General features: G+C 47.6%; 1 protein-coding gene and 1 long non-coding RNA gene across 5 annotated transcripts in view; one reads left to right on the top strand and one right to left on the bottom strand.

Moving 5' to 3' along the window:
• Positions 1-11648, top strand: part of LOC307107272 — a 29448-nt gene extending 17800 nt beyond the window's left edge. Inside the window, exon 3 of the long non-coding RNA XR_013814209.1 lies at positions 11617-11648. This is a non-coding gene — a long non-coding RNA (uncharacterized lncRNA). The remainder of the gene's footprint in view (positions 1-11616) is intronic.
• The window catches only part of FERMT1 (FERM domain containing kindlin 1), a 41651-nt gene continuing 22053 nt past the window's right edge, over positions 6184-25781 (bottom strand). For 3 of the 4 annotated variants that reach the window (XM_079784401.1, XM_079784402.1, XM_079784404.1), the window contains 6 exons: positions 19344-19468; positions 18458-18564; positions 16911-17132; positions 15924-16048; positions 10980-11121; positions 6184-9169 (listed from right to left, as the gene is read on the bottom strand). In XM_079784401.1, the coding sequence (XP_079640527.1) occupies positions 8996-9169; positions 10980-11121; positions 15924-16048; positions 16911-17132; positions 18458-18564; positions 19344-19468 (895 nt within the window). In that variant the 3' untranslated portion in view covers positions 6184-8995. The remainder of the gene's footprint in view (positions 9170-10979; positions 11122-15923; positions 16049-16910; positions 17133-18457; positions 18565-19343; positions 19469-25781) is intronic. The other variant, XM_079784403.1, reaches the window with a different exon arrangement.

Below are 25781 nucleotides of genomic sequence, written 5' to 3'. Positions count from 1 at the left end.
TTCAAATCCTCACTTCCCACATCCTAGTTGGGTGACCTTGACAAGTTGTTGACTTTTCTGTACACAGTTCCAGTGTGTGCTAAAGCTAGCTTGTCCCTGTCAAGCCAGGGCTTGTCCCAGTCAAGCTGGGTGTTTTCAATCTCTTTCCAGTTCTGTGTTCACTGATGTCATGTTGGTGTCTTGTTGGCTGTGGTGGGAGTATTTACACCAGGGAAATTGGCAAATTGGTGCTCCCTTCCACCAATTTATATATATAAAAGCCTAAGCGACCATTACGACTGAACAACTGGAACAACCGGAATGACTGGTTGACCAGTCACTATGACGCGCACTGACCATTAAGGGGCAGATGCTCAATGCAGAAGCTGCCCCCTGGTGGTCAGTGCATTCCCACAGCCAACCTCTCGTGGCCTCCAGCCGGCCCCCCTGATCGGCCCCAACTTCCCATGGCCCCCCTCCACCCCTGCTGGCCAACCTCCTGGGGTCCCTCCCCCCAGCTGGATGGCCCTTGATAGGCCTCCATTGCTGGCGAGGCTGAGGCACCCCACCCATGCACGAATTCGTGCACCAGGCCTCTAGTAGCATTATGAAGCATTAACCAGCACATGATGGCACTTTCTGAATTTGTACAATGGTGCTGATGATACCTACTTTACTCCCAGTTGAGTTGAGAGAACTCATGGGAAGTACAAGTGATAGACCTTAATACGTTAACATTCTGATTCTTTTCGCTATGTAACATTAGCTCTATTATTGTAAGACTGCTCTTTGGGGAGGCAGAAGCCTGATTTCACTTGCTCTAACATTGGTTGGCATGGTCATCTAACCTCTTAGTATCCTTTTTGCCCCTGGGGCATATTTGAGTGCCTTGGCAACCCATCAACCTGCCCCAAAATCAAAGTTATAGAACTATGTGGCCTGACTCAGATAATGGTGCTGAGTTGGTAGAGTGATGGCAGATTTGGAAGAAAAGCACATGCATGGTGCAAAGACCCTGGATTGTTACATCAGAGTGGAGGATGTACCTGGATGTACCTGATTGCGGGGGCAAATGGACCATAATCAAAGAACGTTGGCATACAAAGGGCTACAAGAAACCACACAACCCAAACCCTTGCTTTGCAGATGAGGAGACACTTACTCTCAAACTGGGGCTTGGATTTTCCTCTACTGTTGTTTCAATTTCTTTTTGATCAGACTAATGTGCTTAGCTTTGGGCTATGGTGAAAACATGATCAGTTTTAGAATCAGTAAGAGAATTTACTAGATTGGATTAGAAAAACAAGCAAGAAAATATCTTAAAATGGGAATGTAAACTGGTGCAGCCACTATAGAAAACAGTAGAGTGGTTCTTCAAAAAATTATAGAGTTCCCAAATGATTTAGCAATTCCACTTCTGGGTATTTATAGAAGGAAATGAAACAATTATCTTTAAGTGGTATCTGCACCCCCATGTTCATTGCATCATCATTCACTATGGCCAAGACATGCAACCAACCTAAGTGTTCACCAATGGATGAATGGATAAAGAAAATGTGGTATACATTACAATGCAATATTGTAAAAAAGAAGGAAATCTTGCCATTTGAGGCAACATGGATGGACCTTGAGGGTATTATACTAAGTGAAATAAGACAGACAGAAAAAGACATATAGTCTATAATTCACTTACATGTGGGATCTAAAAAAAACAAATCCATAGAAATGGAGAACAAACTATGTTTGACAGAAATGAGGGCAGCAGATGGGGAAAATGGGTGGAGGTAGGAAAAAAGAAAAAGAAAGAAAATATCTTAAAAGATGTAGTATCATATTATACATCAGAAGTTTTAAGATGCCTTAGGGCAGGATCACAGTCCCATACTTTGTATTCAGCCAGCACTCAAATAGATACTCCCCCCCCATGGATTAATTAATGAATATTTCATTAATTAATTAATTTCCATGACTCTGAAATGACTTAATGGATATCCTATTAAAAAACAAAAACAGCCCAGCTGGCATGCCTCAGTGGTTGAGCATCAGCCTATGAACCAGGAGGTCACTTTGATTCCCGGTCAGGGCCCATGCCTGGGTTGCGAGCTCAATCCCCACTGTGGGGCATGCAGGAGGCAGCCCATGAATGATTCTCTCTCATCCTTGATGTTTATATCTCTTTCTCCCTTTCTCTTCCTCTCTGAAATAAATAAAAATACAAAAACAAAAACCAGGATACAGGATAGTGCAAAGACTAGAAAGACACACTCCAAAATGCAGACAGTGTGTGTCTGAATAATTGTGTGAGTGTGAATTGATCCCCCCCCCCATACTTTTGGTAATATTTTATCATGTGTTAGTCAGCTATTCCACAATAATGCTGCTTAATAAACTATCCTCAAATTCAGTGGCTTACAATAGCAAGAAATTACTGCCATACTAATAGTCTGCGAGTCAGTTGATCCAGCTAGGCTTGGCTCCAGGCTGTGGACTGGGTTCAGATCTGCCGAATGTGTCTTTTTCTGTGCCCATGTGTTACCTGGGGGCCCTGTTTTCACAGTAGATGGCAGGAGTGCAAGAGGCCAGCCAAACTGTACTAGCAGATTGGAGGCCTCTGCTCACATCATACCCACTAGCATCCCATTGGCCAAAGAGAGTCATATGGCCAAGACCACATCAGTGGGGCAGGAATATACACTACTCACAGTGGGAGGGGTGCAAGTATTTGCTGAACAATAATCCAACTATCACACAAACTACCATATTTCTTTGAAAACAACTACAAAAATACTTTTATGTTATCATTCAAAATAAATACACTTTACATTTGTATTACAGTTTATAGTTGTGTGTTTTTTAAAAGATATTTTTATTGATTTCAGAGAGGAAGGGAGAGGGACAGAGAGATAGAAACATCAATGATAGGAGAGAATCATTGATCGCTGCCTCCTGCACGACCCACACTGGGGATTGAGCCCACAACCTGGACATGTGCCTTGACCAGGAATTGAACCGTGACTTCCTGGTTCATAGGTCGACGTACAGCTGGCTGGGCTTGCATTTTATCATTTTAAAAACATCTTTGTATCATTCCCTTAAATATTTTTTTCCAATAGCCCAGTGCCATGGTGGGGAAGGCAGCATCCCCATTTTGAAGATGGATGTGGGGGCTTTATAACTCCTAGGAAGAAACACTGATTCTGCTACCTTTATTAAGATAGCATAGGTCATATGGGCTGGCCTGGTTCTTTGGGAACATTTGAGGAAGTTAGGGGTAACACAGAGATCCAGAGCCCCTTTGACTTTTTTTTTAAATCCTCACCCAAGGATTTTTTCCATTGATTTTTTTTTTTTTTTGATGGAAAGAAAGAAAGAAAGGGGGGGGGGGAGAGAGAGAGAGAGAGAGAGAGAGAGAGAGAGAGAGAGAGAGAGAGAGAGAAATGATGTGAGAGAGACACATCAATTGGTTGCCTCCTGAACGTGCCTGGACCAGGGCCAAGGATGAAGCCTGCAACTGAGGTAGGTGCCCTTGATCTGGAATTGACTCTCCCACCCTTTGGTCCATCAGATGACGCTCTAACCACTGAGAAAACTGGCCTGGGCTCCAGGGCCCCTTTGTAAGCACTTCATCAGACCTCCATCCTCAAACCTACCCAGTTCCTGGAATACCCCACTACTGGCTCCCTGACCTTCCATTGCCTGGAAGAGTGTCCTTGCTCTCTCTTTCCTGATAGCTGTAGTGGGCACAAGTGGGGTGTTCTTTACCAGTCCAAACCAGGTACCCCATCACCAACACTTGTGCCTATGTGTAGAGCCCTACTCTTTTCTCAAACACACACACACACACACACACACACACACACACACACACCCCTATATGTAGTTTCTATAAATTATTTATTTTTTTGTAACCTCACTTGCCTCCCTGTTTGGGGTCACTAAGGCTCTGAATCAGACAACGCAGGCTTGGGGCTTTGAACCCTCCCTCCCTTGAAACTCTGGGCTCTTCTCAAATGATTGTGCCTCCTCCGCAGGGCGCACTTATGCATCCCAGGGATCTCAAGGAGCAGCCAAAGGCTTTGCCCCTCAGCTTTCACTGGCAGAAGAATAGAAATAATATCCTAAGTTTCCAGTCAACATTCATTATTCGGAGGTCCCCTGAAGGAAAGTGGCTCTCGGATTTCCCCTCTTTTGACAGCTGAAGAAACTGAGGCACAAAGGGGAATCATGGGTCTTCAAGGTCACATAGAAGTCAGAGGAAGGGAGGCAGTCTGTTTAGTGAAAAGGATCTTTCCACAGTTAGTCGGGAGCATTAGTGAGCCTAAAGATAAACCTTTAATTGCCATTGTTTTTGTGTGTTTTAATTCATAGGGGCTCTTCTGAGGTAACTGAGTCGTGATGTGTCATGGGATATGTGGGCAAATGTGGGGAAGCTTTTTCTAAATCACCTAATCTGGCGTTATCCTGAGTGGCTCCCATGGAACTCGGGGCTCACGGTGGCTTACTAGATCCTGTCCTTCATTCAGCAAGAAGGGTTCGCCCTAAGGAAGTCTGAGAACCTATCATCCCAAGGACAGCGGGAGTTCGGGGCCCGCACAGGCATTTGTGAGGGCAGAGAATGGGAGCAGGCTGGTGTTCTGTCTCTCCTGATGGCACTCAGCATTTCCACAGCTCCAGTGAGTACCAGGTGTTGAGAAAGGGGATGGGGACACTTCAACACAAGAAAAGGCCAGGCACTGTCATTTAGTTTTTCCATCCATGATTTCTAGGACTCAAAAGCCCCTGGAGGCAGGAGGCATAAAGGGAAAAAGAGGGTGAAATAGCAAAAAAGAATGCTCCCTCCCACCCTGGCCTTTCCCCAGAGTTTCGGGGGTGGAAGAGGGATAGGGGAGGCATGAAAATCACAACTGTGTGGGAAAATAATGAAAATGAACGAGATGTTAAATGTACTGAAGTGAAAAAGAAGTGATAATTTGAAAAGCTTTTAATAATTTATTTAAAAAATATATTTTTATTGATTTCAGAGAAAGGAGAGGGAGAGATAGATAGGAACATCAATGATGAGAAAGAATCATTGATCGGCTGCCTCCTGCACACCCCACACTGGGGATTGAGCCCACAACTTGTGCCCTGATTGGGAATCGAACAGCGACTTCCCGACCCATAGGTTGACGCTCAACCATTGGGCCATGCTGGCTGGGCAAGATTTTAATGATTTTAGAAAATAAATATTGCCAGATATCTTGGCTTCTAGTGTCAACAAATAAAAGATGAGTTTTTAAATGAAAGACTCATTTGCTTCCCTTTTTGACCTTGGGATTGAAAACCAAACTTACCCAGAATCATAAATAAAATACTCTCTAGGGAACTCACTTTTCTGGCTTCCAGACCTTTCTGATCCACCTCCCGTTAACTTGGGGGCAGCCAATCCCCAACACCCACTGCTCCCTCCTACCAGTGAGGGCCGGGGGGCCTAACTCAGGGGAATCCTGCATGGGGGCTGGGGCTTGGCGCAGGCATTTTAAGGCTGAGCAGCTTTGGGAATGGAAGGGTGGGGTTTTCTGGTTTAAACTTAGTGGTTTTGGGAGTTAAGACAAACCTGGTTTTGAATCAGTTCCACTGCTTACTGGTGATATTGCCTTGGGTAAAGTTACTTCACTGTTTTTTTTTTTTTTTTCCAATTACAGTTAGCATTCAATATTATCTGTTTCAGGTATAGTGGTTAGATATTTATATAACTTATGAAGTAACCTGCTTCCCCATAAATCTAGTATTCCCCCCGACAGGATACAATTGTTATATTATTGACTATATTCCCTGTGCTGTACTTTACATTCCCATGACTATTTTGTTACTGCCAATTTGTACTTCTTAGTTCCTTCACCTTTTCCCTCACTGCACCCCACTCCACCCCCAACCTGGCTGAGCCTCTGTTCTCCTTTGTGAAATAAGAAGGCAAACTGTTCCTGCCCCCTATGGATTGATGTGAGAAGTTGCATGAAGAGGTACATGGCCCATATGGACCATCTATCAATACATCAAAGAAATGCCCTTGACATTTGGCCATCCAATCAGAGGCCCTCTGGTGCTCCCCTGCCTCTGGGTATTTCCTTGCTCTCTGGTGCTGTTTCCAAGAGGCAGACCCGGAACGAAAGAGCCCAGGACATGTCAGGAAATCTGGTGAAGGTCAATGAGAACGGAGTGGAAACCAACGGATTTCGAAGTCAGTCTCTGGGGAGAACGAGCTCAAATCTCAGAATTGTGAGGAAACTCACATGTTAAACCTGAAAGTTGCACTCCTTTTTTGTAACAGAGAAAAATATTTGTTAGAGACAGCAGACTGGAGAGAACACACGAGACCATACTCAAATCCATATAAACCATTTAATTAGAAAAGTCATAAAAACAACAAAAAGGGCAGATTTCCCAATGCCGTGTAGATAAGAAAGCAAATGGGGTTGAAAGGCACACATTAATTTAAAATGTTGTCATAAGTAGTCAGATGACCTTTTGCGCCCAAAGAAAAAACAAAACAACAACAAAAAAATGTCCTCTTTGGAATAGCAGCAGCATTTAAGGTTTCATGTCACACTTGGTTATTCCTTTTGGATGTGGCTGTGTAGTCGTGGGAGAAATGTTCCCTGAAAGTTTGGTTGAAACAGGTTCTTTCAGCGTTTCCATGGCAATGTCAGACAAGCCTGAAAAGCTAAGGAAGAGGGCTGTACTGCAGGTCTGGCTTTGGTAAGTGATGCAGAGCTGCACTGGGCTGCAGGCAGGTGAAATGTCACATCAAGGAGCATTCTTTTATTTTTATTTTTTTGTTAATCCTCCCCCGAGGTTATTTTTTCCATTGACTGTCAGAGAGAGTGGAAGGCAGGGGGAGACACAGAGAGAGAAACATCAATGTGAGAGAGACACATCGACTGCTTGCCTGCCACATGTGCCCCAACCTTGGCCAGGGATTGAGCCTGCAACCAAGGTACGTGCCCTTGTCAGAATTCGAACCCGAGACCCTTCAGTCTGCAGGCTGACACTCCATCCACTGAGCCAAACCGGCCAGGGCCAGGAGCATTCTCTTAATGTAGGGCCCATCATCATCTTAAAGACCTGACTAGGTCCTAAAATAATAGAGCCCAGGACTTTCCAGAAATGACCAACACCAAGTTTAACACAGTGAGCTCAGCACTCGTTTGTATAGAAAACATTTCAAATGGAGTTCTTTCCAAGTGCCTAAGCCACCTTCGAGCTTTGCAGGCAGGCCTCAGAGGTTCAGCTGGCGCCAGGGGAGTGCTCATTCACATTCCCCTCTAAGGAGAGGCTGAAAGAAATTTCCAGTGACAGGCCCGGGGGTCCCTATCCAAGGCCCTCACTGTGGCTCCTGGAATCGTGGACATCTCTTTTCAAATGGCTGTGCTGGCGTCCTGCTGGTATGGCTCAGTGGTTGAGCGTCGACCTATGAACCAGGAGGTCCTGGGTTCGATTCCAGGTCAGGGCATATGCCTGGGTTGCGGGCTAGGTCTCATAATTGATGTTTCTATCTCTACCTTCCTCTCTGAAATCAATAATAATAATAAAAAAGGTTGTGCTGGGAAATACAGCAACAGCTGGCTGATGTATTCTGGCATCTGAACTCTGGCCAGGCCCCCTGGAGTATGCATCTTAGAGAATTTTAAAATGGAAATGGAGCCTCTGCCTTCCCTTGGCAACGCAAGTCCTTTGTATGACAGAAGAACATTACAGAAAAATAATAAAATACTACCTGACATTTCCCTCTACCATTGGTATTGCTTTTTACCTTCTCAAAACCCACTCCTCCCAGTGCTGACAAGCCAAACCAGAAAATGACAACCGAGGCAGCTGTTAATGGGCCTACACTTGTTTCTTAAGGTGGAGAGAAAAGAAGTCTATAATTGGCTTTTGATTTAAGAAAGCCAAGGCCTTTAAGGGGAAAGGCCAGAAGTCATACAAACAGACACCAAACCCAGGAGAACACTGATGAATCACAAGGGCAAGGCTTCCCTGCCCCCAAGACCAGACAAAGGCTGTGCAGATGGAAGCCAGTGGCCAGGCCTGTGTCCTGCCCTTCTCTTTGTGACCAGTTGGGTGGGGACCTCACTGGAAGCCTGGATGTGGGGAGGTGGCTTTATGAACAGAGGGACTTGGGCCTGTCTTCCTGAGCCCCAACCCAGAGTAGAAGCAGTGGAGACATGGGGCCATGTTGAGGAATAGGTTCCCTGTACCCGTGTCGCCCATGTCATCAAGGATATACAGGTGGCCGAGGGATCCTTAGATTGGAATGGGACTTGTGGGACGCAGCAGTAGTCTGAGAGGACCAATGTCCAAACCAGATGGGTCAGTGGTCACCTTGGCAGAAGTCACTGTGGACTGATGACACTGAGGGCCACTATTTTGACCCCTTGTCACCAACTGGTATCAGAAAATCCCACCTCTCCTCTCTCCACCCCCCGTCCCCCTCCAGACCTTGACCTTCATGGAAAATGTGTATGTGTGGATTTCCTCCACCACAAGATGGGAGCTAAAAGCAGTTGTTAAGGAACGACCTATTTCCTTTCATACCTGAGTTTGTGGGATAGATTTGCTCTTGCTACACGTGCTTTTAAAGTTTGCTTTCTACGCTGACTTAGCAGTGGAGCAGATGAGCGCAGGAACAACTTCTGGCCATTCACTTGCAGGTTCTGTAAGGCACAGAGCTGAAGCCATAGGCTGGGCCTTAGAGTAATCTTAGAGCGCTACCCTTCCTCCCGCCCTCCCACTTTACAGAAAAGGCAACCGAGGCTCCTCCACTGCTCGTAGCACAGAGCAAAGCAAGCAAAGCGGGGAGGGGTGGTGGTGCTAGGCACTGTGTTTGAAATGAGGCAAGGATCTGAGTGACTGGTGGTGAATAGACGTTGTCTGTCGGTCTGGAATCTATACACAGTGCAAGCCACGGATCCCCCCGTCCGGGGAGGATCACCTTTGGCTCGCCCTCTGTGTGCAGGCCCAGCAGGCCAGCTTTGCTTCATTCCTGACCGCCCGTCAACTTGTGGAACAGGTCCTCGTCGAGTGTTTCATTCTGGCCCTTGGAGCGGGTGGACAAGAAAATGTAGCCACCGATGTACTCGTGCACCACCTTGCAATCTGCACTCAGGCAGGTGAACGCAATGGAGACGTTCTGGTCAAACTCGATCGCCACCTGGAAGAGAAAGCACAGGGAAGCGTAACCTCTGACAAGGAAAGAGGAGAAAGAAGCTGCTTTCCTGGAGACGGCCCCAGAGCGGAGGACTACTGAGATAGCTGACAGATGGATTTCTCCCCAAATCCTACAAAAAAACCACTTCCCCTTACAGAAAACATCTTTGCTCTCTGCGCCCTCTTGTGGTGTCAACTTTGCTGTGGACCTGGCAAAACACTATTTTTATTTTTTAAAAATATTTTTATTTATTTCAGAGAGGAAAGGAGAGGGAGAGAGAGATAGAAACATCAATGAGAGAGAATCATTGATCAGCTGCCTCTTGCACACACCCCCACCCCCTTTACTGGTGATCAAGCCCACAACCCGAGTATATGGCCTTAACCGGAATCAAACCCAGGACCCTTCAGTCCGCAGGCCGACGCTCTACCCACTGAGCCAAAGCAGCTAGGGCGCAAAACACTCTTAACTCCCAACACACACACGTACTTTCTGTCTGTCTCTTGTTTAGATGTAGGACTTTCTAAGCACTCCCCGGTGTCAAAGGGAAGGTATTTTACAGACTTTTTCATGGAGAGTAAAAGATCCACCTGAAATTTCCTCCAACCCCTGGCCCTCACCCGTTCCCCGCTGAAAGTCATAAACTCTAAGCACTAGAAGAAACATGAAGGGTTCTCAACCATGGAGCCCATTGCAATCACCTGAGACCCTTCACAAATTATTGCTGCCCAGTTACTGCCCTAGGCATGCAGCTTTAATTGGTCTTGGGAGTGGCCTGGGCAGTGGTATTTGGCCTGGGCAGTGGTATTTTAAAACTCCCAGGCAATCCTAATATGCAACACAATTTTAGTGCCACTCCCTTGGAAGTCATCTAATCTCAGACCTTCATTCTAAAAAATGAGTGCCCAGATGGTCAACAACTCTGCTGACAGGAATCCATAGTTCTTAAAAAAAAAAAAAAAAAAAAGTGTGAGTTTCCGGGTATCTCAGTTGGTTAGAGCATCATCCTGATATGCCAAGGTTGTGGGTTCAATCTCCGGTCAGGGCACATACAAGAAGCAACCAGTGAACGCCTAAATGACTAATTGATCTCTCTCTCTCTCTCTCTCTTTCTCTCTCTCTCTCTCTCTCTCTCTCTCTCTCTCTCTCTCTGTTTCCTTCTCTCCTCCTCAATAAAAAAAAGTGTGAGTCTCTTACCATGCCTCTATATTGAATGTTTTCTGCTGGAAAAATGAGGAAAGGAGGGAAGAGAGATTCCATACCAGCAGGATGCTAAGGTGCTCTAACTTCACCTAGAATTTCCCATGATATAGCCTTGGCCAGAACTTAGCTCCCTAGGTGCGGATGATGGGGTGCTGAGAGTTGGAGAATTCCTAAACTTGCTTCTCTAGCAGTTTTTCCCCTTTGGGGCTGGAATGCTCTCCAGGTGGGCAATGGAGCCGCTGAGCCCTCCACCAGTTAGACATTTTGGCAGCCGGTCAGATTTTTGGATTTATTTTGGGTGACAATTACATCTCATGTAGTTTCTGCTAAGTCTTATATAATCCCATGGTGAGTTGAAGGAAATGAATCAAACTGCTCAGCAATTTTAGAATCTGTATGGAGACTAAGCCAACTAGTGGGGTAATTCAAAAGCATTTTTGATCTGTACTTGACCAGAATTGCCTGTGGTTATTTTAGCAGACAATGGCCACATGCTTGTGGTTTCTGAGTTCTAAATATAAGAACAGCTTTTAAAATCAGAATAATCTGCAATTTTGAGGGCACGTATTTATAGGCTCAACACCAAATATACCCGAAGCTTTCACTTTACCTGCCGGATTTCCCAATTTACATTCCACTGTTTCATGTTGGCGAATCTCCATGTTGTAATTGGGACCCCAGTGGCTGCATCGATTCTAATCAGCCTATTATATGAAACTCCCAGAATGTCATCTTTCTTGCTTCCTTTAAATCTGAAAAAAAAAAAATTAAAAGATGTAACTGCTTCTTGTAATATGCTGTTTATTCACATACAACTTCTTAAAGATAAATAATACCAACATTTCTAAATCATCTATGCAGAATGGACAATGAAGGGTTATCTTTCTACAGAAGGGCATTTTTTATTATGATCTAGAGAATATGACAAATAGAGAGAATTAAGACTGTCCCAAAGGTATTCTTTAAGTGAAACTGACTTTAGAGGAAAGCAAAATAAAAGGGGGTCAAATTAATTAATTCAAAATTAGCACCAACTGTGTATGCCAGGCACCCTTCTAGGCACCGAGACGATAGCAGTGACCTAAATGGATGGAAAATCCCTGACTTCATGGAGCTTATAGTCCAGTGGGGGAAACTTGACCAGAAAGGAGGTCACAGGTTTCATAAATCAATGGGTGATTTCTCTCTCTGGTTTTGCAAATATTGTTATTCTAAAAGGACCAAATTTCCTTTCCCATCTTTTATAGGATTCACGGGTATTGGCACCTTGGACAGAAGTATAGAAGATCTTTTTTTTTTTTTTTTTTTTTTTTTTTTTTTTTTTTAAATTTCTTTATTGTTTAAGGTGTCACATATTTGTCCTCATCCCCCCATTCCCATCCCACACCCCTCCCCTTGGATGCCCCAACCCTCTGTTGAACTTAAGCATTGGTTAGGCTCATATGCATGCACACAAGACCTTTGGTTGATCTCTCCCCCCTCCCCCCACCCTCCCCTATCCTCCCTCTGAGGCCCGATAGTCCGATCGATGCCTCCTTGTTTCTGGTTCTGTTCTTGTTCATCAGTCTATGTTGTTCATCATTTCCCCTAGATGAGCGAAATCATGTGTCACTATAGATATACTTATAAGAATTGAATGTGCGACGAGCAAAAATAGTTATGCTGACAGGCAAATGAATCAGTCTGTAGTGAGTTTCTTTCTGGACCAACAGTTCTTTTGAGACCCAATATCAATGTCCACCGGTTCCCTATGAGTACATGTCGGCACTGACCCCTCAGCTCTGGATGGTGGACAAATGGTGGTAATGCAGGTCCGACTCCCTCTGGTTTGGTCTCGGCTGGACCCAGGGGCACTGCTTCACCCGGATCCAGGGGCCCATGGCCTCGCCCGGACCCGGGGCCAGGCTCACCCGGCTCCAGGGGCCCGCGGCCTCGACCGGACCCGGGGCCCAGGGCTCACCCGGCTCCAGGGGCCCGCGGCCTCGCCCGGACCCGGGGCCCAGGGCTCACCCGGCTCCAGGGGCCCGCGGCCTCGACCGGACCCGGGGCCCAGGGCTCACCCGGCTCCAGGGGCCCGCGGCCTCGCCCGGACCCGGGGCCCAGGGCTCACCCGGCTCCAGGGGCCCGCGGCCTCGCCCGGACCCGGGGCCCAGGGCTCACCCGGCTCCCGGGGCCCGCGGCCTCGCCCGGACCCGGGGCCCAGGGCTCACCCGGCTCCCGGGGCCCGCGGCCTCGCCCGGACCCGGGGCCCAGGGCTCACCCGGCTCCAGGGGCCCGCGGCCTCGCCCCGACCCGGGGCCCAGGGCTCACCCGGCTCCAGGGGCCCGCGGCCTCGCCCCGACCCGGGGCCCAGGGCTCACCCGGCTCCAGGGGCCCGCGGCCTCGCCCCGACCCGGGGCCCAGGGCTCACCCGGCTCCAGGGGCCCGCGGCCTCGCCCCGACACGGGGCCCAGGGCTCACCCGGCTCCAGGGGCCCGCGGCCTCGCCCCGACCCGGGGCCCAGGGCTCACCCGGCTCCAGGGGCCCGCGGCCTCGCCCCGACCCGGGGCCCAGGGCTCACCCGGCTCCAGGGGCCCGCGGCCTCGCCCCGACCCGGGGCCCAGGGCTCACCCGGCTCCAGGGGCCCGCGGCCTCGCCCCGACCCGGGGCCCAGGGCTCACCCGGCTCCAGGGGCCCGCGGCCTCGCCCCGACCCGGGGCCCAGGGCTCACCCGGCTCCAGGGGCCCGCGGCCTCGCCCCGACCCGGGGCCCAGGGCTCACCCGGCTCCAGGGGCCCGCGGCCTCGCCCCGACCCGGGGCCCAGGGCTCACCCGGCTCCAGGGGCCCGCGGCCTCGCCCGGACCCGGGGCCCAGGGCTCACCCGGCTCCAGGGGCCCGCGGCCTCGCCCCGACCCGGGGCCCAGGGCTCACCCGGCTCCAGGGGCCCGCGGCCTCGCCCGGACCCGGGGCCCAGGGCTCACCCGGCTCCAGGGGCCCGCGGCCTCGCCCGGACCCGGGGCCCAGGGCTCACCCGGCTCCAGGGGCCCGCGGCCTCGCCCGGACCCAGGATTCAGCCTCACCCGGACCCAGGGGCGCACGGCCTCGCCCGGACCCAGGATTCAGCTTCACCCGGACCCAGGGGCGCATGGCCTCGCCCGGACCCAGGGGCACGTGGCCTCACCCGGACCCGGGGCCCAGCCTCACCCTGACCCAGTTCCCAGCCTCACCCATACCCAGGGGCACGCGGCTTCACCCGGATCCGGGACCCAGCGGGGTTTCATCTTCTTGATCCCAATTCCTGTTGGTCAATTCCCTCTCAGCAATTCCTTCGGCCATTTTCTCAGAGTTCCAGGGCAGCCACCGCAGAACTCGTTGGGCGGCGGGCTCGGCGAAGCTCCGGTGTGCCCGGTGCGCGGCGGCGGGCTGGTCCGGGGTGGCTGCGTCGGCCCTTGGGTCTGCAGCGGTGGCCGGTCGCCGAGCGTGCGCACCTGGCCGCTTCCGGGGTGTTGAGATTCTTGAAGGACTCGGAGGTCAGCAAGCGCGTAGTCTCCCGCCCCATGTCCCAGGGGCTCGTCTGTCCGTGCTCGGCAGCGAGTGAAGCCTTCCCCTCAGCCGGAGACCGCTGGGGGAACTGCACCGAGCACGTTCCAGGCCACCATTGTGTCGCCTGAGCCGTAGTTTTTAAAGTGTGGTCTTTGGGTCACCGGCATCAGCTTCATCCCGCGTACCCCTCTCTTTTATTCTAGTTGTATAGCATCCGCTCAGTTAGCCCTCCGGTGGTTCTGGATGGTGTCTGCTCTGCTCTCCCGTTGTAGTCTCAAAACCGTTGTGGTAGGCAGCAATCAGGCTTCTGCCCTATGCCTCCATCTTGGTCCTTGTTTGTATAGTTAAGTCTTGATTGTTGTTGGTGTCACTGGGAGGAATTGTCCTCCAGGCCTATTGGCCGTGTGGACCCTCTGTGTCTATAAAGGAAGAGTTGCTGTGCGGAAGACACGCCTATGTGCCGGGTCTTGGTGCAGCAAGGCTTCGGCGCTCACTGCGTCTGCCTCTTGAATGTGTCCCTTATGGGAGTGGTCGAAGTCTGGTGTCATCTCACACCGACCACTAGATGCCCTCATTTCTGGGTCTCCAATGTAGTGTAGGTCAGCTACTGCCTGTGGCCCCTCAGCAGGAATTACAGCATCCCTTATATTCGTGACCTGTTTCGGTGCCTTCCCCTTTTGGCTGCCTCCCTATCACTCAGCTTCCCCAATCTCCCTAGGTGGTCGCTCTTGATATCCCCCTTTGTGGGCTGAGTGCAAAGTCTTGGTGTTGTTAAGCCTTGGTTGCTGTTGGTACACTGGGAGGATGTGACCTCCGGCCCAATTGGCTGTGAGGATCAGCTGTGTCTATGCCGGGAGACAGCCCCATTCAACTAGACTTGCAAAATTGTAAAAGCCTCTGTGTTCAGCTTTGATGGGGCGGAGTTACAGGGCGGAGCCTACCGCCTTGGCTTCCTGTCAGCCCCGCCCTATGAGGTTCCTGTGTCCCTCCGTACTCCCAGCAAACACCTCTGAGAGAAAAGTGCCCTGGAGTTTCGCGCGCTGCCAAACAGTCTAGTCTCTCCCCCAATGAATCTGGATTCCCAGATTCTCTCCCGGAACTGGGTTTCCGTGTAGTCAGAATTGGGGCTCACCTCAGTCTGGCGCTTTTGTCTCCTTCCCTCCAGGGCGACTCAGCGGCACAGTCAACAGCCCATCCTCCGCGCACAATCCCCTGCGCGCCTCCGGTGCTCTGTTCTTCGCCGCCTCTCTGCATCTCTGCCCCACAGTCCAGTTTTCCCCAGTATGAGCCTGGTTTCCCCGGGTCTTTCCCGGAACTGGGGTTCAGTGCAGTTGGAACTAGGGATTCAGCACAGTCCGGAGCTTTTGTCTCCTTCCCGCTAGGGCAATCCAGCGGCACAGGCAACAGACCCTCCTCTGCGCGCATTCCCGTGCGCGGCTCCGGCGCAGCTCCTCTGTGTCTCCGTCCCACAGCTCAGACTCCCCCAGCATGAGCCCGGCTTCCCAGGGTTTCGCCGGGAAATGGGGTTCAGTGCAGTCGGAGCTGGGGTTCAGCACAATCTGGCGCTTTTATCTCCTTCCCGCCAGAGAACGCCAGCCAGGCCGTCAGCCGCCCCTTCCTCTCCGGCTCCGTCTTCCCCGCACGCTCGCGGGCTCGTGTCTCCGCCCGTGTCTCCATACCTCAAGCTTTTACGGCTTCTCTGATTTTCCTTGTGGTTTTCTTTTTCCTTCTAATTGTGGGCATTTCAGTCAGCCAGCTTTCCTGTGGTTCTGGATGATGTCCGTTTTGACTTTTAGTTGTGTTTTTGATATTGTTGTGCCCGGCTGTAGGTTAGGTGTTTAACCTATGCCGCCATCTTGGTTTCTCTAGAAGATCTTTTTGAGCAGCCAAAAGTTTTGGGCCATTTGTGAAAGGGCAGTATTCTAAAAATAAAAAGAGTTCTACACCCTAGATTAAGTGAGAATGAACGGTTCCAAGAAAACCACTTAAAATGGAAAGGAAAGTGAGAGATGCAAGTGAACACTGTAATCACCTGACAAGGTAATAGGTGAGGCCGAATTCGGGTAGAGACTGCCATGCCTGAATGAACCGCAGCTTGGCTTCAACCAGGGACATCTGGGCCACGTTCTGGTGGGCCTCCATAATCCGGGCTGCCAGCTAAACAAAGACAAGAGACATCAAACTCTCCTTCGCATGCACTGACTGCTCTATAACCATCCGATTAGTTCTAGATCGCTATGAGAAAAATAAAAGGGAGATCCACCTGCAGCTTTTCAAATACCAGTCATTCTCATTCATATTCTCTCCCCTGCTCTCTCTCTCTCTCTCTCTCTCTCTCTCTCTCTCTCTCTCTCTCATGCAAATCCCCAGGGAGAAGCTGAAACTAAATCAACCAACATAAGAGCTTCTAAGGTTCATGGAGATGGAGAGTTCTGGGTTCCTCTTTCTGGGGTATTGGTGTGTCCATGGACAATGGGTCTACTTGATTCAGTTTATCTGTTTGACTTTTTAACCCATGCTTATGGAAGCATAATTAAAAAATTTAATTTGTAGGGACTAAATAATTTTATTTATTTATTTTAAAAGATATTTTTATTGATTTCAGAGAGGAAGGGAGAGGGAGAGAGTCAGAAACATCAATGATGAGAGAGAATCATTGAACAGCTGCCTCCTGCACGCCCCCTATTAGGGATTGAGCCCGCAACTTCGGGCATGTGCCCTTTACCAGAATCAAACCTGAGACCCTTCAGTCCGCAGGCCGACGCTCTATTCACCGAGCCAAACCAGCTAGGGCTAGGGCCTTATTTTTAATTAGACTATATCAGGGCATAATGCTATATTCAATTAGCAGTACAGTTACCTCTAATATAATTAACAATAATTTCTTAATATCATCTAATACCCAGTCTATAGTCAAATTTGCCCATCAACTGATTTTTCATGATAACAGTCTCAATCATTTTATTTCAGAAAAGATAGAATTCACTGCAAACCATTACCCCAACAAGATTAGCAGTACCTGTTTAGACTTGTGTTTTTTTGCACACCGGGGTGACACAAAACATTCCGGGTTCATGTCCATGTTTTCAGGACTGGAAGCCACGGAAGATGTTGAGTTCCGGTTTTTCATCCTCAGAAATGAAAGAATGTTGAGGACTTCTGGCTGGTAGGAGCTATCTGCCATGGTTTTGCCCTTCGATGCCAAGATACAGGCAGCCATCCACTGGGCATACTGATTCTCCTGCAACAAACACAGGAGGGCAGAGAAGCAAGTTCAAGTCCTGGGACTATAATACAAAATTGTCACCTTCCAAGCATGGAAAGATTAAAGTGGCATATGTTCTGAGTGGCCATTATTCACCTAACTTAACACCCACCAATGGCCTTTGATTCTTTAAAAAAAAAAATATTTTATTGATTTTTTACAGAGAGGAAGGAAGAGAGATAGAGAGTTAGAAACATCGATGAGAGAGAAACATCAATCAGCTGCCTCCTGCACACCCCCTACTGGGGATGTGCCCGCAACCAAGGTACATGCCCCTGACCGGAATCGAACCTGGGACCCTTCAGTCCGCAGGCTGACGCTCTATCCACTGAGCCAAACCGGTTTCAGTGGCCTTTGATTCTTGTGTTGAATGTCTAGTTAAGGGGCTAGAGAACAGCAATGTCAGTCTTGCTAAATTCCACAAATTTAAAGATGAACTAAGGATGTGTGCTATGGAGCACAGATAGCTGAAACCCTCAAGTACCAGACAGCCTTCCTTGATATAGATTTCCATTTTCAGATCACATCTGATCTCTCTGACAGAACAAGAAAAAAATCATGAACTGATTTCCTATATTATTTCTGCCCTGGCCTATCGTTAGTAAAGACTCTAGTCCACAGTAGGAATCAGGTCCACTGATGAGCTCTGAACCAGAGAGGGGTGCCTCCCACCTGCCTGCATTTTTCTAACCTTGGGAGTAAAGAGGAGTGGTCCCAGAAGCTGAGCGGATGCAGCTGAAGAGTGAAATTCTTCACAGCAACAGTAGGTGTGGTCCATTGACTTATTGGCCTCAATGTCCACACCCTTTGCCATGTAATTTTATAGTCCCTCCCACTACAGCCAGAGTGTAATTACCCACCCCCTTGATGTTGGGCCCAGCCATGAGGCTTGCTTTGGCCAGTGGAATAAGGGTGGAAATGACCAATTGCAAGCCTACATGTTAGGAGGTCTCATCTGCTTCCAGTTGCTTTCTGGCATTCCTGCCATCGTTGTGAGAAGAGCCTCCCCAGGCGGCTCAGGACTCAGAATAAATTCAATGAGTTCAAACTGCAGTGAAGAGCCAGGCTTAGCCAGATCTTCCCTGCTGACACCAGCCTGCTTCATCCACCCCCGGCCTACCTGCAGATGTTTCAGAAACAAGTGTTTATTGGTATATGTCATTGTGACTTTTGTGGTTGTTTGCTATAAAACAATAGCTGACTGATACAATAGTGTTCTCATTTGAGAAAAATACCTCAGATGGTGTGTCCTTAGGTTTAATAAAGGTGAAATGACTGAACGTTTGTATGGTTTTACTTACATGGTCACATCTCAGATACACTTCATTCATACCATCAGCAACAGGGATTAGTAACTTGATTCCAAATTTTCTTCCTGCTACATTCACATCTGGCACAACTTCACAGCCTGAATAACAAAAGGCAGGGTCACAGCTGAGTTGTGGAGAATGTATTAAATAAATATCACGTGTGCATCTGAAAGAAAGACTTTGAAATAAGCCCCTTAGATTTTGTTCCCTTCTGAAAAATGGAGGAGCAAACTGATAATATTAATTAAAGGCTAAGTAGATAAGACTTACAATTAACATGGATAGAGAAAAATATTTTCTTTTATGATTTTAAAAAATACATCATTAATTGAATTCGGTTTTAAGATGGATTTGGCTATCCTAACCTATAAGAACCATTATGAATGTGAACTAACCCATAGGAACAATTATGAATATGAACTTCAAAATAAATCAAAACCCAGGAAATTCTCTGATTGCCACAACGATAAGGGAATTGAGTGTATGGGTTAGTAAAATATTTCAACTAATAGAGTTACCAGGACACTCACAGTCACTTTCAGAACTTAGAATAGGCATTAAAGCAACACTGAATTAAACATAACTGTTCTGGAATTCAGAAAGCTTATCAGGAGCCTACAATGTATTATACTTATGACACCAATTACCACCATTTCATAGATTTGAACACACTGGGAAAGAAGAAAGAGCAGACTATAAATAACCATGTTTACTAAACCACACTCCAGGCCCACGTGCCAGGGGGTCCGAGCTGCAGGCAGGGGCCTCTGGAACACAGGGACGCACTGGAAGTCAGCCTCGCTTCCCTGGGGAGAAGTCGTGGCTTTCATCTGCTTGCTGGGTCATGACAAGCCACAGCGATGTAGAGCCCACTTACCTCTAAGATTTAACTTTTCCACTGGTTCTCCTTCTTCAAGTTCCTTGTTTTTAAAGTAGGTTATAGACGTGTCTTTAAAGACGAACCAATATTGTTTGAAAGCTTTTAATATTAGCTTCTTGGGCCTGCAAATGAAAGCACGGGAAACGTTGAAACAACATCCAGAAATGTAGAAAACATGGCAAATTTCAAGCACATCAAGACGCTCTTTCAAACAACATATGCTTCATTTCTAAAAACGAGGAATGGGGTTTGCTCTGAGATGTAGAGGTTAATAATAAGTGCTAAATAATAATAATAATGGTAATAATTATTATTATTTGTGAGAAACTTATTATTATCCATGAATCTGTGACATATAAAATTTCCAGACACTTCATAGATCTGAAGAAACTGCCATTGTGAACAGCATAACTTTCAAGTTGTCAGACATAAATATCAGATATGAAAGTAGGTAACCTCTTCTGTAGTTTCCTCTTGACCCTTAAGAGAAACCACCAGAGAATTCCCAGTGAGCCATGGAAAGCACTAAAATCTACAGCTAACCTATTATAGACTCTACTTTGGGGGAAGATCTCTAACAGTGATATCTTTGGGGGCCAGAAAACGTTCCTCACTGGGCTATACTTTAAAAATTCTAGTGGCGCACTGGTTGAGAATTGCTGCCTTAACATATTTACAATTGTGTATTTGTGATATTTATATAGAGGTATGGACAAAATCAGGTTTACAGTTGTAATACAAATAAATAATACAATAATAATGAAATAATATCAGAATAAACTGGTTTTTAAAAATATACATTTTTATTGATTTCAGAGAGGAAGGGAGAGGAAGAGAGAGATAGAAACATCAATGATGAGAGAGAATTATTGATCAGCTACCTCCTGCATGCTCCCCATTGGGGATCGAGCCCACAACCCAGGCATGTGCCCTGACTGGGAATCGAATCCTAAACCTTGTGGTGTATGGGACGATGCTCTAACCAACTGAGCCACCCAACCAGGGCATCATTGTTTTTTATTAAATATGTAACTTACTAGTAGGATTGTATCTTGTCTGGTTTATACTTAGGGGTTTTCAAAAAGTATAATCTTGAAAAATTGGTTGGGCAGAAAATTCCAGATTGACTGTTATATTCTCTTGGCACTTTCAATATATCTCCCAGCCATGAGAAGTCTGCTGCCCACCTGTTTTTCTTTGTAGAAAATCTGTCTTCGCCATCTGATTTAAAAAACTTTCACACTGGTTTATTTTATTGGTCTGCGATTCTTGAATTTAAGGCTTTTTGTCTTCAATAATTATATAAAATTTTCAAGCACTCTCTTTTAAGTGCTTGCTTCTCTCCATATGTCCTTCTGGAACTCCCAGCTGATTCTTCTCATTCTATTTACATCATGTTTCCCATTTCTACTTGACTTTAGTTCTCTCTTCAGCTGTGTTTTTAGACTTGATGGTTAATGCACCTATTCCATTTAAAATCTCTGTATGTTTTTTTCATTTCTAGAATTTCTAATTTGATTCCATTTCAATATTTCTGTTCTCCTTCATTATAACTTTTATCTTTTAATTTACTTAATGATTCTCAACATACTCATTTTATGGTTTCTTCAGATTGTTCCATTACCTGAAATTATTGAAACCGCTAATCCTGTTGTTGGCTGGGTCTGCTGTTTTTCCTTTATGGTGGTTTATTGATTCAAATGGTTAGTAATTTTTATTGGAAGTTTTTTTTTTTTTTTTAAAGGGAGCTATTGTTTTCTGTAGAAGGCCCATGCATGTCAGATTGTGGATATTTCCCTCCAAGGTTTTTAAAATTACATTTGCTAGGGCTTCATAGATTTTTGTGCTCCTGATCCAGTTTCTATTTAAATTTTTTCAGTATTCTCTTATCATATAAGACATTTAAATTTAGATCTACATCAGTGTGTGGCACAGACCTTGGCTCTGATTTCTTGAGAGAGACTTTTCATAACCCCACACAGCACCCCGTGCTAGAATGAACTTCCTCACTTCTTCCTTTGGTTGATGGGTAGTTTTTCTACTCCCTGTTAAGTAGAGAAGGAAGCCCTTGCAAGTTTCTACCCTTAGGCAGGGCCTTCAGTCCTGGCTCCCTGCCTCACATGAAGCAGACCCCACCTTAAAGCCTCATCTTTGGTCCCTGCACGAGACCACAAGAGAACTGATGTCCATGGACCAACTCCCTCTGTGCGGCTGAGGCTCCATTGGTAGACCTAGGGTCCCTCTTAATTTCCCGGAGTTGGGGTTTCTTGGTCTCTCTTTAAGATCAATTTTTTAACTTACAATTCTTTTATTTTATTTTATCCAGCATTTATTTGTATTTATGGTAACATTGGGATCTGCATTAGGTCAAATGCCAGGCTGCTGGAATTAGAAGTTCACTATTTATATAGCGAGTTCAATTGAATTTGTTTAGGAAAAAAAAACCGTCACTGTCAATAAACACACCAAACAATCCAAGGGTTAGTTCAATGCTTTTCTACTGATAAGGAAAGGAGGCCCAGGGAAATGAAGGGCTTATTCAAGGTCACACACCCACTAGGAACAGAACTCCATTCTCCACTCTCCTTTCTCCCTTCCCTTCTCCCTTTTTCTTTGCTTCCTCTCTCTTCCTTTCCTCCTTCACTTCTTTCTTCCATGAACTATATTATATATTAAATTCAGTGTCTTGAGACCTTTGATAGATAAAGTGCCCACTGGCCAAACATGAGAATGATATTGTGAGTCTGAACATATCAATCCATTAAAGTGATGTGGATGTGGGGCTTTACTCCAGGATGTCTTCTCCTTCACCTAAAACATCTACGGGGATGCCTTGCCAGCATGGCTCAGTGGTTGAACATTGACCTATGAACTGGGAGGTCCTGGTTCGATTTCCAGTCAGGGCATATGCCTGGGTTACGGGCTCAATCCCCAATGTGGGGCATGCAGGAGGCAGCTAATCAATGATCCTCTCGCATCATTGATGTTTCTATCTCTTCCTCTCCCTTCCTCTCTGAAATCAAGAAAAATATATTAAAAAAATAAAACATCTGTCGGGAGGAAATCATCATTGGTTTATAAAAAACTGGAATTGCTCTATACAGAGAACAGGGCAATCTACTTTCTTTGTAGAACAATTATTAATAACTAGAGTCCCAGTGCACGAATTTGTGCACCAGTGGGGTCTCTCAGCCTGGCTTGTGGGATTGGGCTGAAACTGGCTCTCCGACATCCCCCAAGGGGTCCTTGATTGTGAGAGGGTGAAGGCCAGGCCAAGGGACCCACTGGTGAACGATCGGGGCCAGGAAGGTACGCAGGAGTTTGGCGAGCCGGGGAGGGATTGCGGTGTGTGTGTGGGGGGGCTTCAGGGCGTATCTGGCCCATCTTGCTCAGTCCCTATCGGCTGGACCCCAGCAGCTAGCTAACCTACCAGTCAGAATCTGGCCCCTGGCGGTCAGTGCACGTCATAGCGAAGGTTGAGCAGCCTTAGCATATTATTAACATACTAGTGGCCCAGTGCACGAATTCGTGCACAGGTGGGGTCTGGCTGGCCCGGCCCCAGTCAGGGCGGATTGGGGCTGGGCCTGTTGGGACGAGGAGATGGTGGGAGGTTGGCCGGCCGGCACACCCCAATAGGGGCCTGATCAGGGCTGGGCTGTCTGGGGGGAGGGGCCGTGGGTGATTGGCTGGCAGGCCCTGACCCCAATTGGGGTTGGGGGGACAATTGGGGGTGGGGCTGGCCATGAAGAGGAGCTGTGGGTGGTGGGCCTGCCAGCCCTGCCCCTGAATGTGGTGGGGGATACTGATCGGGGGCCAGTGGCCTGGGGGAGGGGCCATGGGAGGTTGGCTGGCTGGGTGGCTAATCTGGGGTGAGGCTGGGTGGGGGAGGGGCTGCAGGAGGTTGGCTGTCCAGCCTTGCCCCCTATTGGGGTGTGGGGGGTGATCAGGGGTGGGGCTAGCTAGGGGGAAGGGTGTTTGGCTGGCTGGCCCTGCCCTTGATTGGGGTGGGAGAGTCTGATCAGGGGCGGGCCGGCCAGGGGGAGGGGCTTCGGGAAGTTGGCCGGCCGGCCCCACCCCCTGATCGGGCCGGTTTGCTGGCCACAGTGGGTGTCATAGTGACCGGTTGTTCCGGTCGTTACGGTAACTGGCTTTTTATATATATATATATATATATATATATATATATATATATATATATATATATATTAAGCTTTGATTGGTTGAACGAACGACCGGACGACCGGACACTTAGCATATTAGGCTTTTATTATATAGGATTTATGAAGATATATTTGTGGATTCAAATTATTACTGTTTTTCTGTAGCTTTGTCTATCACAATATGCATGGTTGCAACTATTAATGACCCTTTTGTTTGAGACCACATCCTAAAATCACATTTTAAAAAGAAAACAACCTGTAGAACAAGCATGTCAAACTCGCGGCCTGCGGGCTGCATGTGGCCCACAACAAATATTTTTGCAGCCCAGCCAATACAACAGTATGTAAGAAACATTTTAATAAAAATTTCGTAACTTAATTTTTACAATATCCTGTTATACATAACTAGAAGCCCGGTGCACGAAATTCGTGCACGGCGGGGGGTTGTCCCTCAGCCCAGCCTGCACCCTCTCCAATCTGGGACCCCTCAAGGGATGTCCGACTGCCCATTTAGGCCCGATCCCAGATCGGGCCTAAACGGGCAGTTGGACATCCCTCTCACAATCCAGGACTGCTGGCTCCCAACTGCTTGCCTGCCTGCCTTCCTGATTGCCCCTTACCGCTTCTGCCTGCCAGCCTGATCACTCCCTAACCACTCCGCTGCCAGCCTGGTTGATGCTTAACTGCTCCCTTGCCAGCCTGTTTGCCCCCAACTTCCCTCCTCTGCCAGCCTGGTCACCCCTAACTGCCCTCTCCTGCAGGGTTGATCACCTCCAACTGCCCTCCCTTGCAAGCCTGGTCCCTCTCAACTGCCCTCCCTTGCAGGCCTGGTCCCTCATAACTGCCCTCCCTTGCAGGCCGGGTGCCTCCCAACTGCCCTCCCCTGCTGGCCATCTTGTAGTGGCCATCTTGTGTCCAAATGGGGGCAGGATCTTTGACCACATGGGGGCAGCTATATTGTGTGTTGCAGTGATGATCAATCTGCATATTACTCTTTTATTAGATAGGATAGAGGCCTGGTACAGGGGTGGGGGCCAGCTGGTTTGCCCTGAAGGGTGTCCCAGATCAGGGTGGGGTTCCCTTGGGGCGTGGGGCGGCCTGAGCGAGGGGCCTGTGGTGGTTTGCAGGCCAGCCACGCACCCTGGCGACCCAAGAGGAGGCCCTGGTATCTGGAATTTATTTTCCTTCTACAATTGAAACTTTGTATCCTGGAGCGGAGCCAAGCCTGCTGTTCCCTCCGGGGCGGCAGCCATTTCTGTGGCAGTTAATTCACCTTCTACAATTGAAACTTTGTAGCCTTAAGCGGGTGGGCCCGGCCAGGGTGTGCGGAAAGCTTTGCTTCCCCTGTTGCCGGCGGCAACCCTGGCCTGCTCTCTCAAGCTCCATTCTGCCGCCATTTGTTTGAGTTTGTTTACCTTCTATAATTGAAACTTTGTAGCTTGAGTGGAGGCTTAGGCCTGCAACGGCTATGGAAAGCTTGGCTTGCTCTGTTACCTGGGAAACCTTGCTCTCTGTGGCTGTAGCCATCTTGGATTGGGGTTAATTTGCATACTCGCCCTGATTGGCTGGTGGGCGTGGCTTATGTAGCGGAGTGATGGTTAATTTGCATATTACCATTTTATTAGAGAGGATTATTAATAATGAACTACAACGTTCACTAATGACTGATTACTATCATTGTGTTGTACTTATTTCCCTTTCGCTCCTTACACGCAGGTGCACCATTTCTCTCCACTAATACTAGCAGCAAATATTGTTTGGTGTGTGCAACAGGAAATATTTTGCTTTTGGAGAACAAGAAAAATAAGTTTATTTGCATTATGCTTATTAATTTGTGCAGTTATTCAGTGTCTGGTAAGTTAATGTTCAAGAAAAAAAATTAATTTTTATTAAAATGTTCTATTATTTTACGTTAACGATTACTCATTTATTTCAGCTCATTGTATTCAGCATGTCTCTATTGAAATAAACCTATGTTTCTATAAAAATTGAAGCTTTTGTTTTTTTTTGTGGCCCACATAAACTTAAACCTTGTTTATTTGGCCCAAATTAGCCTTTGAGTTTGACATGCTTGCTGTAGAAACCCATGGACAATCCTTTGGGTTCCTTTTTCTCATTTATACCTGATTGATTCATTTTCATTCTTTCTAAGTCTTTCTTTGCATTCTGTATTACCAAAAGCAACTGGTTTCCTTTCATGCCAATGACCCAGTGAAGTGTTGGTTTGTTAAAAGTCAACAAACCATAAAGTGACACAGTAACTGATAGAACTTCA

The sequence above is a fragment of the Cnephaeus nilssonii genome (genome assembly GCF_951640355.1).
Source record: "Cnephaeus nilssonii genome assembly, chromosome: 11".
Lineage (NCBI taxonomy): Eukaryota > Metazoa > Chordata > Mammalia > Chiroptera > Vespertilionidae > Cnephaeus > Cnephaeus nilssonii.
The sequence above is the reverse complement of the archived record's forward strand: the minus strand, read 5'-3'. Positions and strand labels throughout refer to the sequence as shown.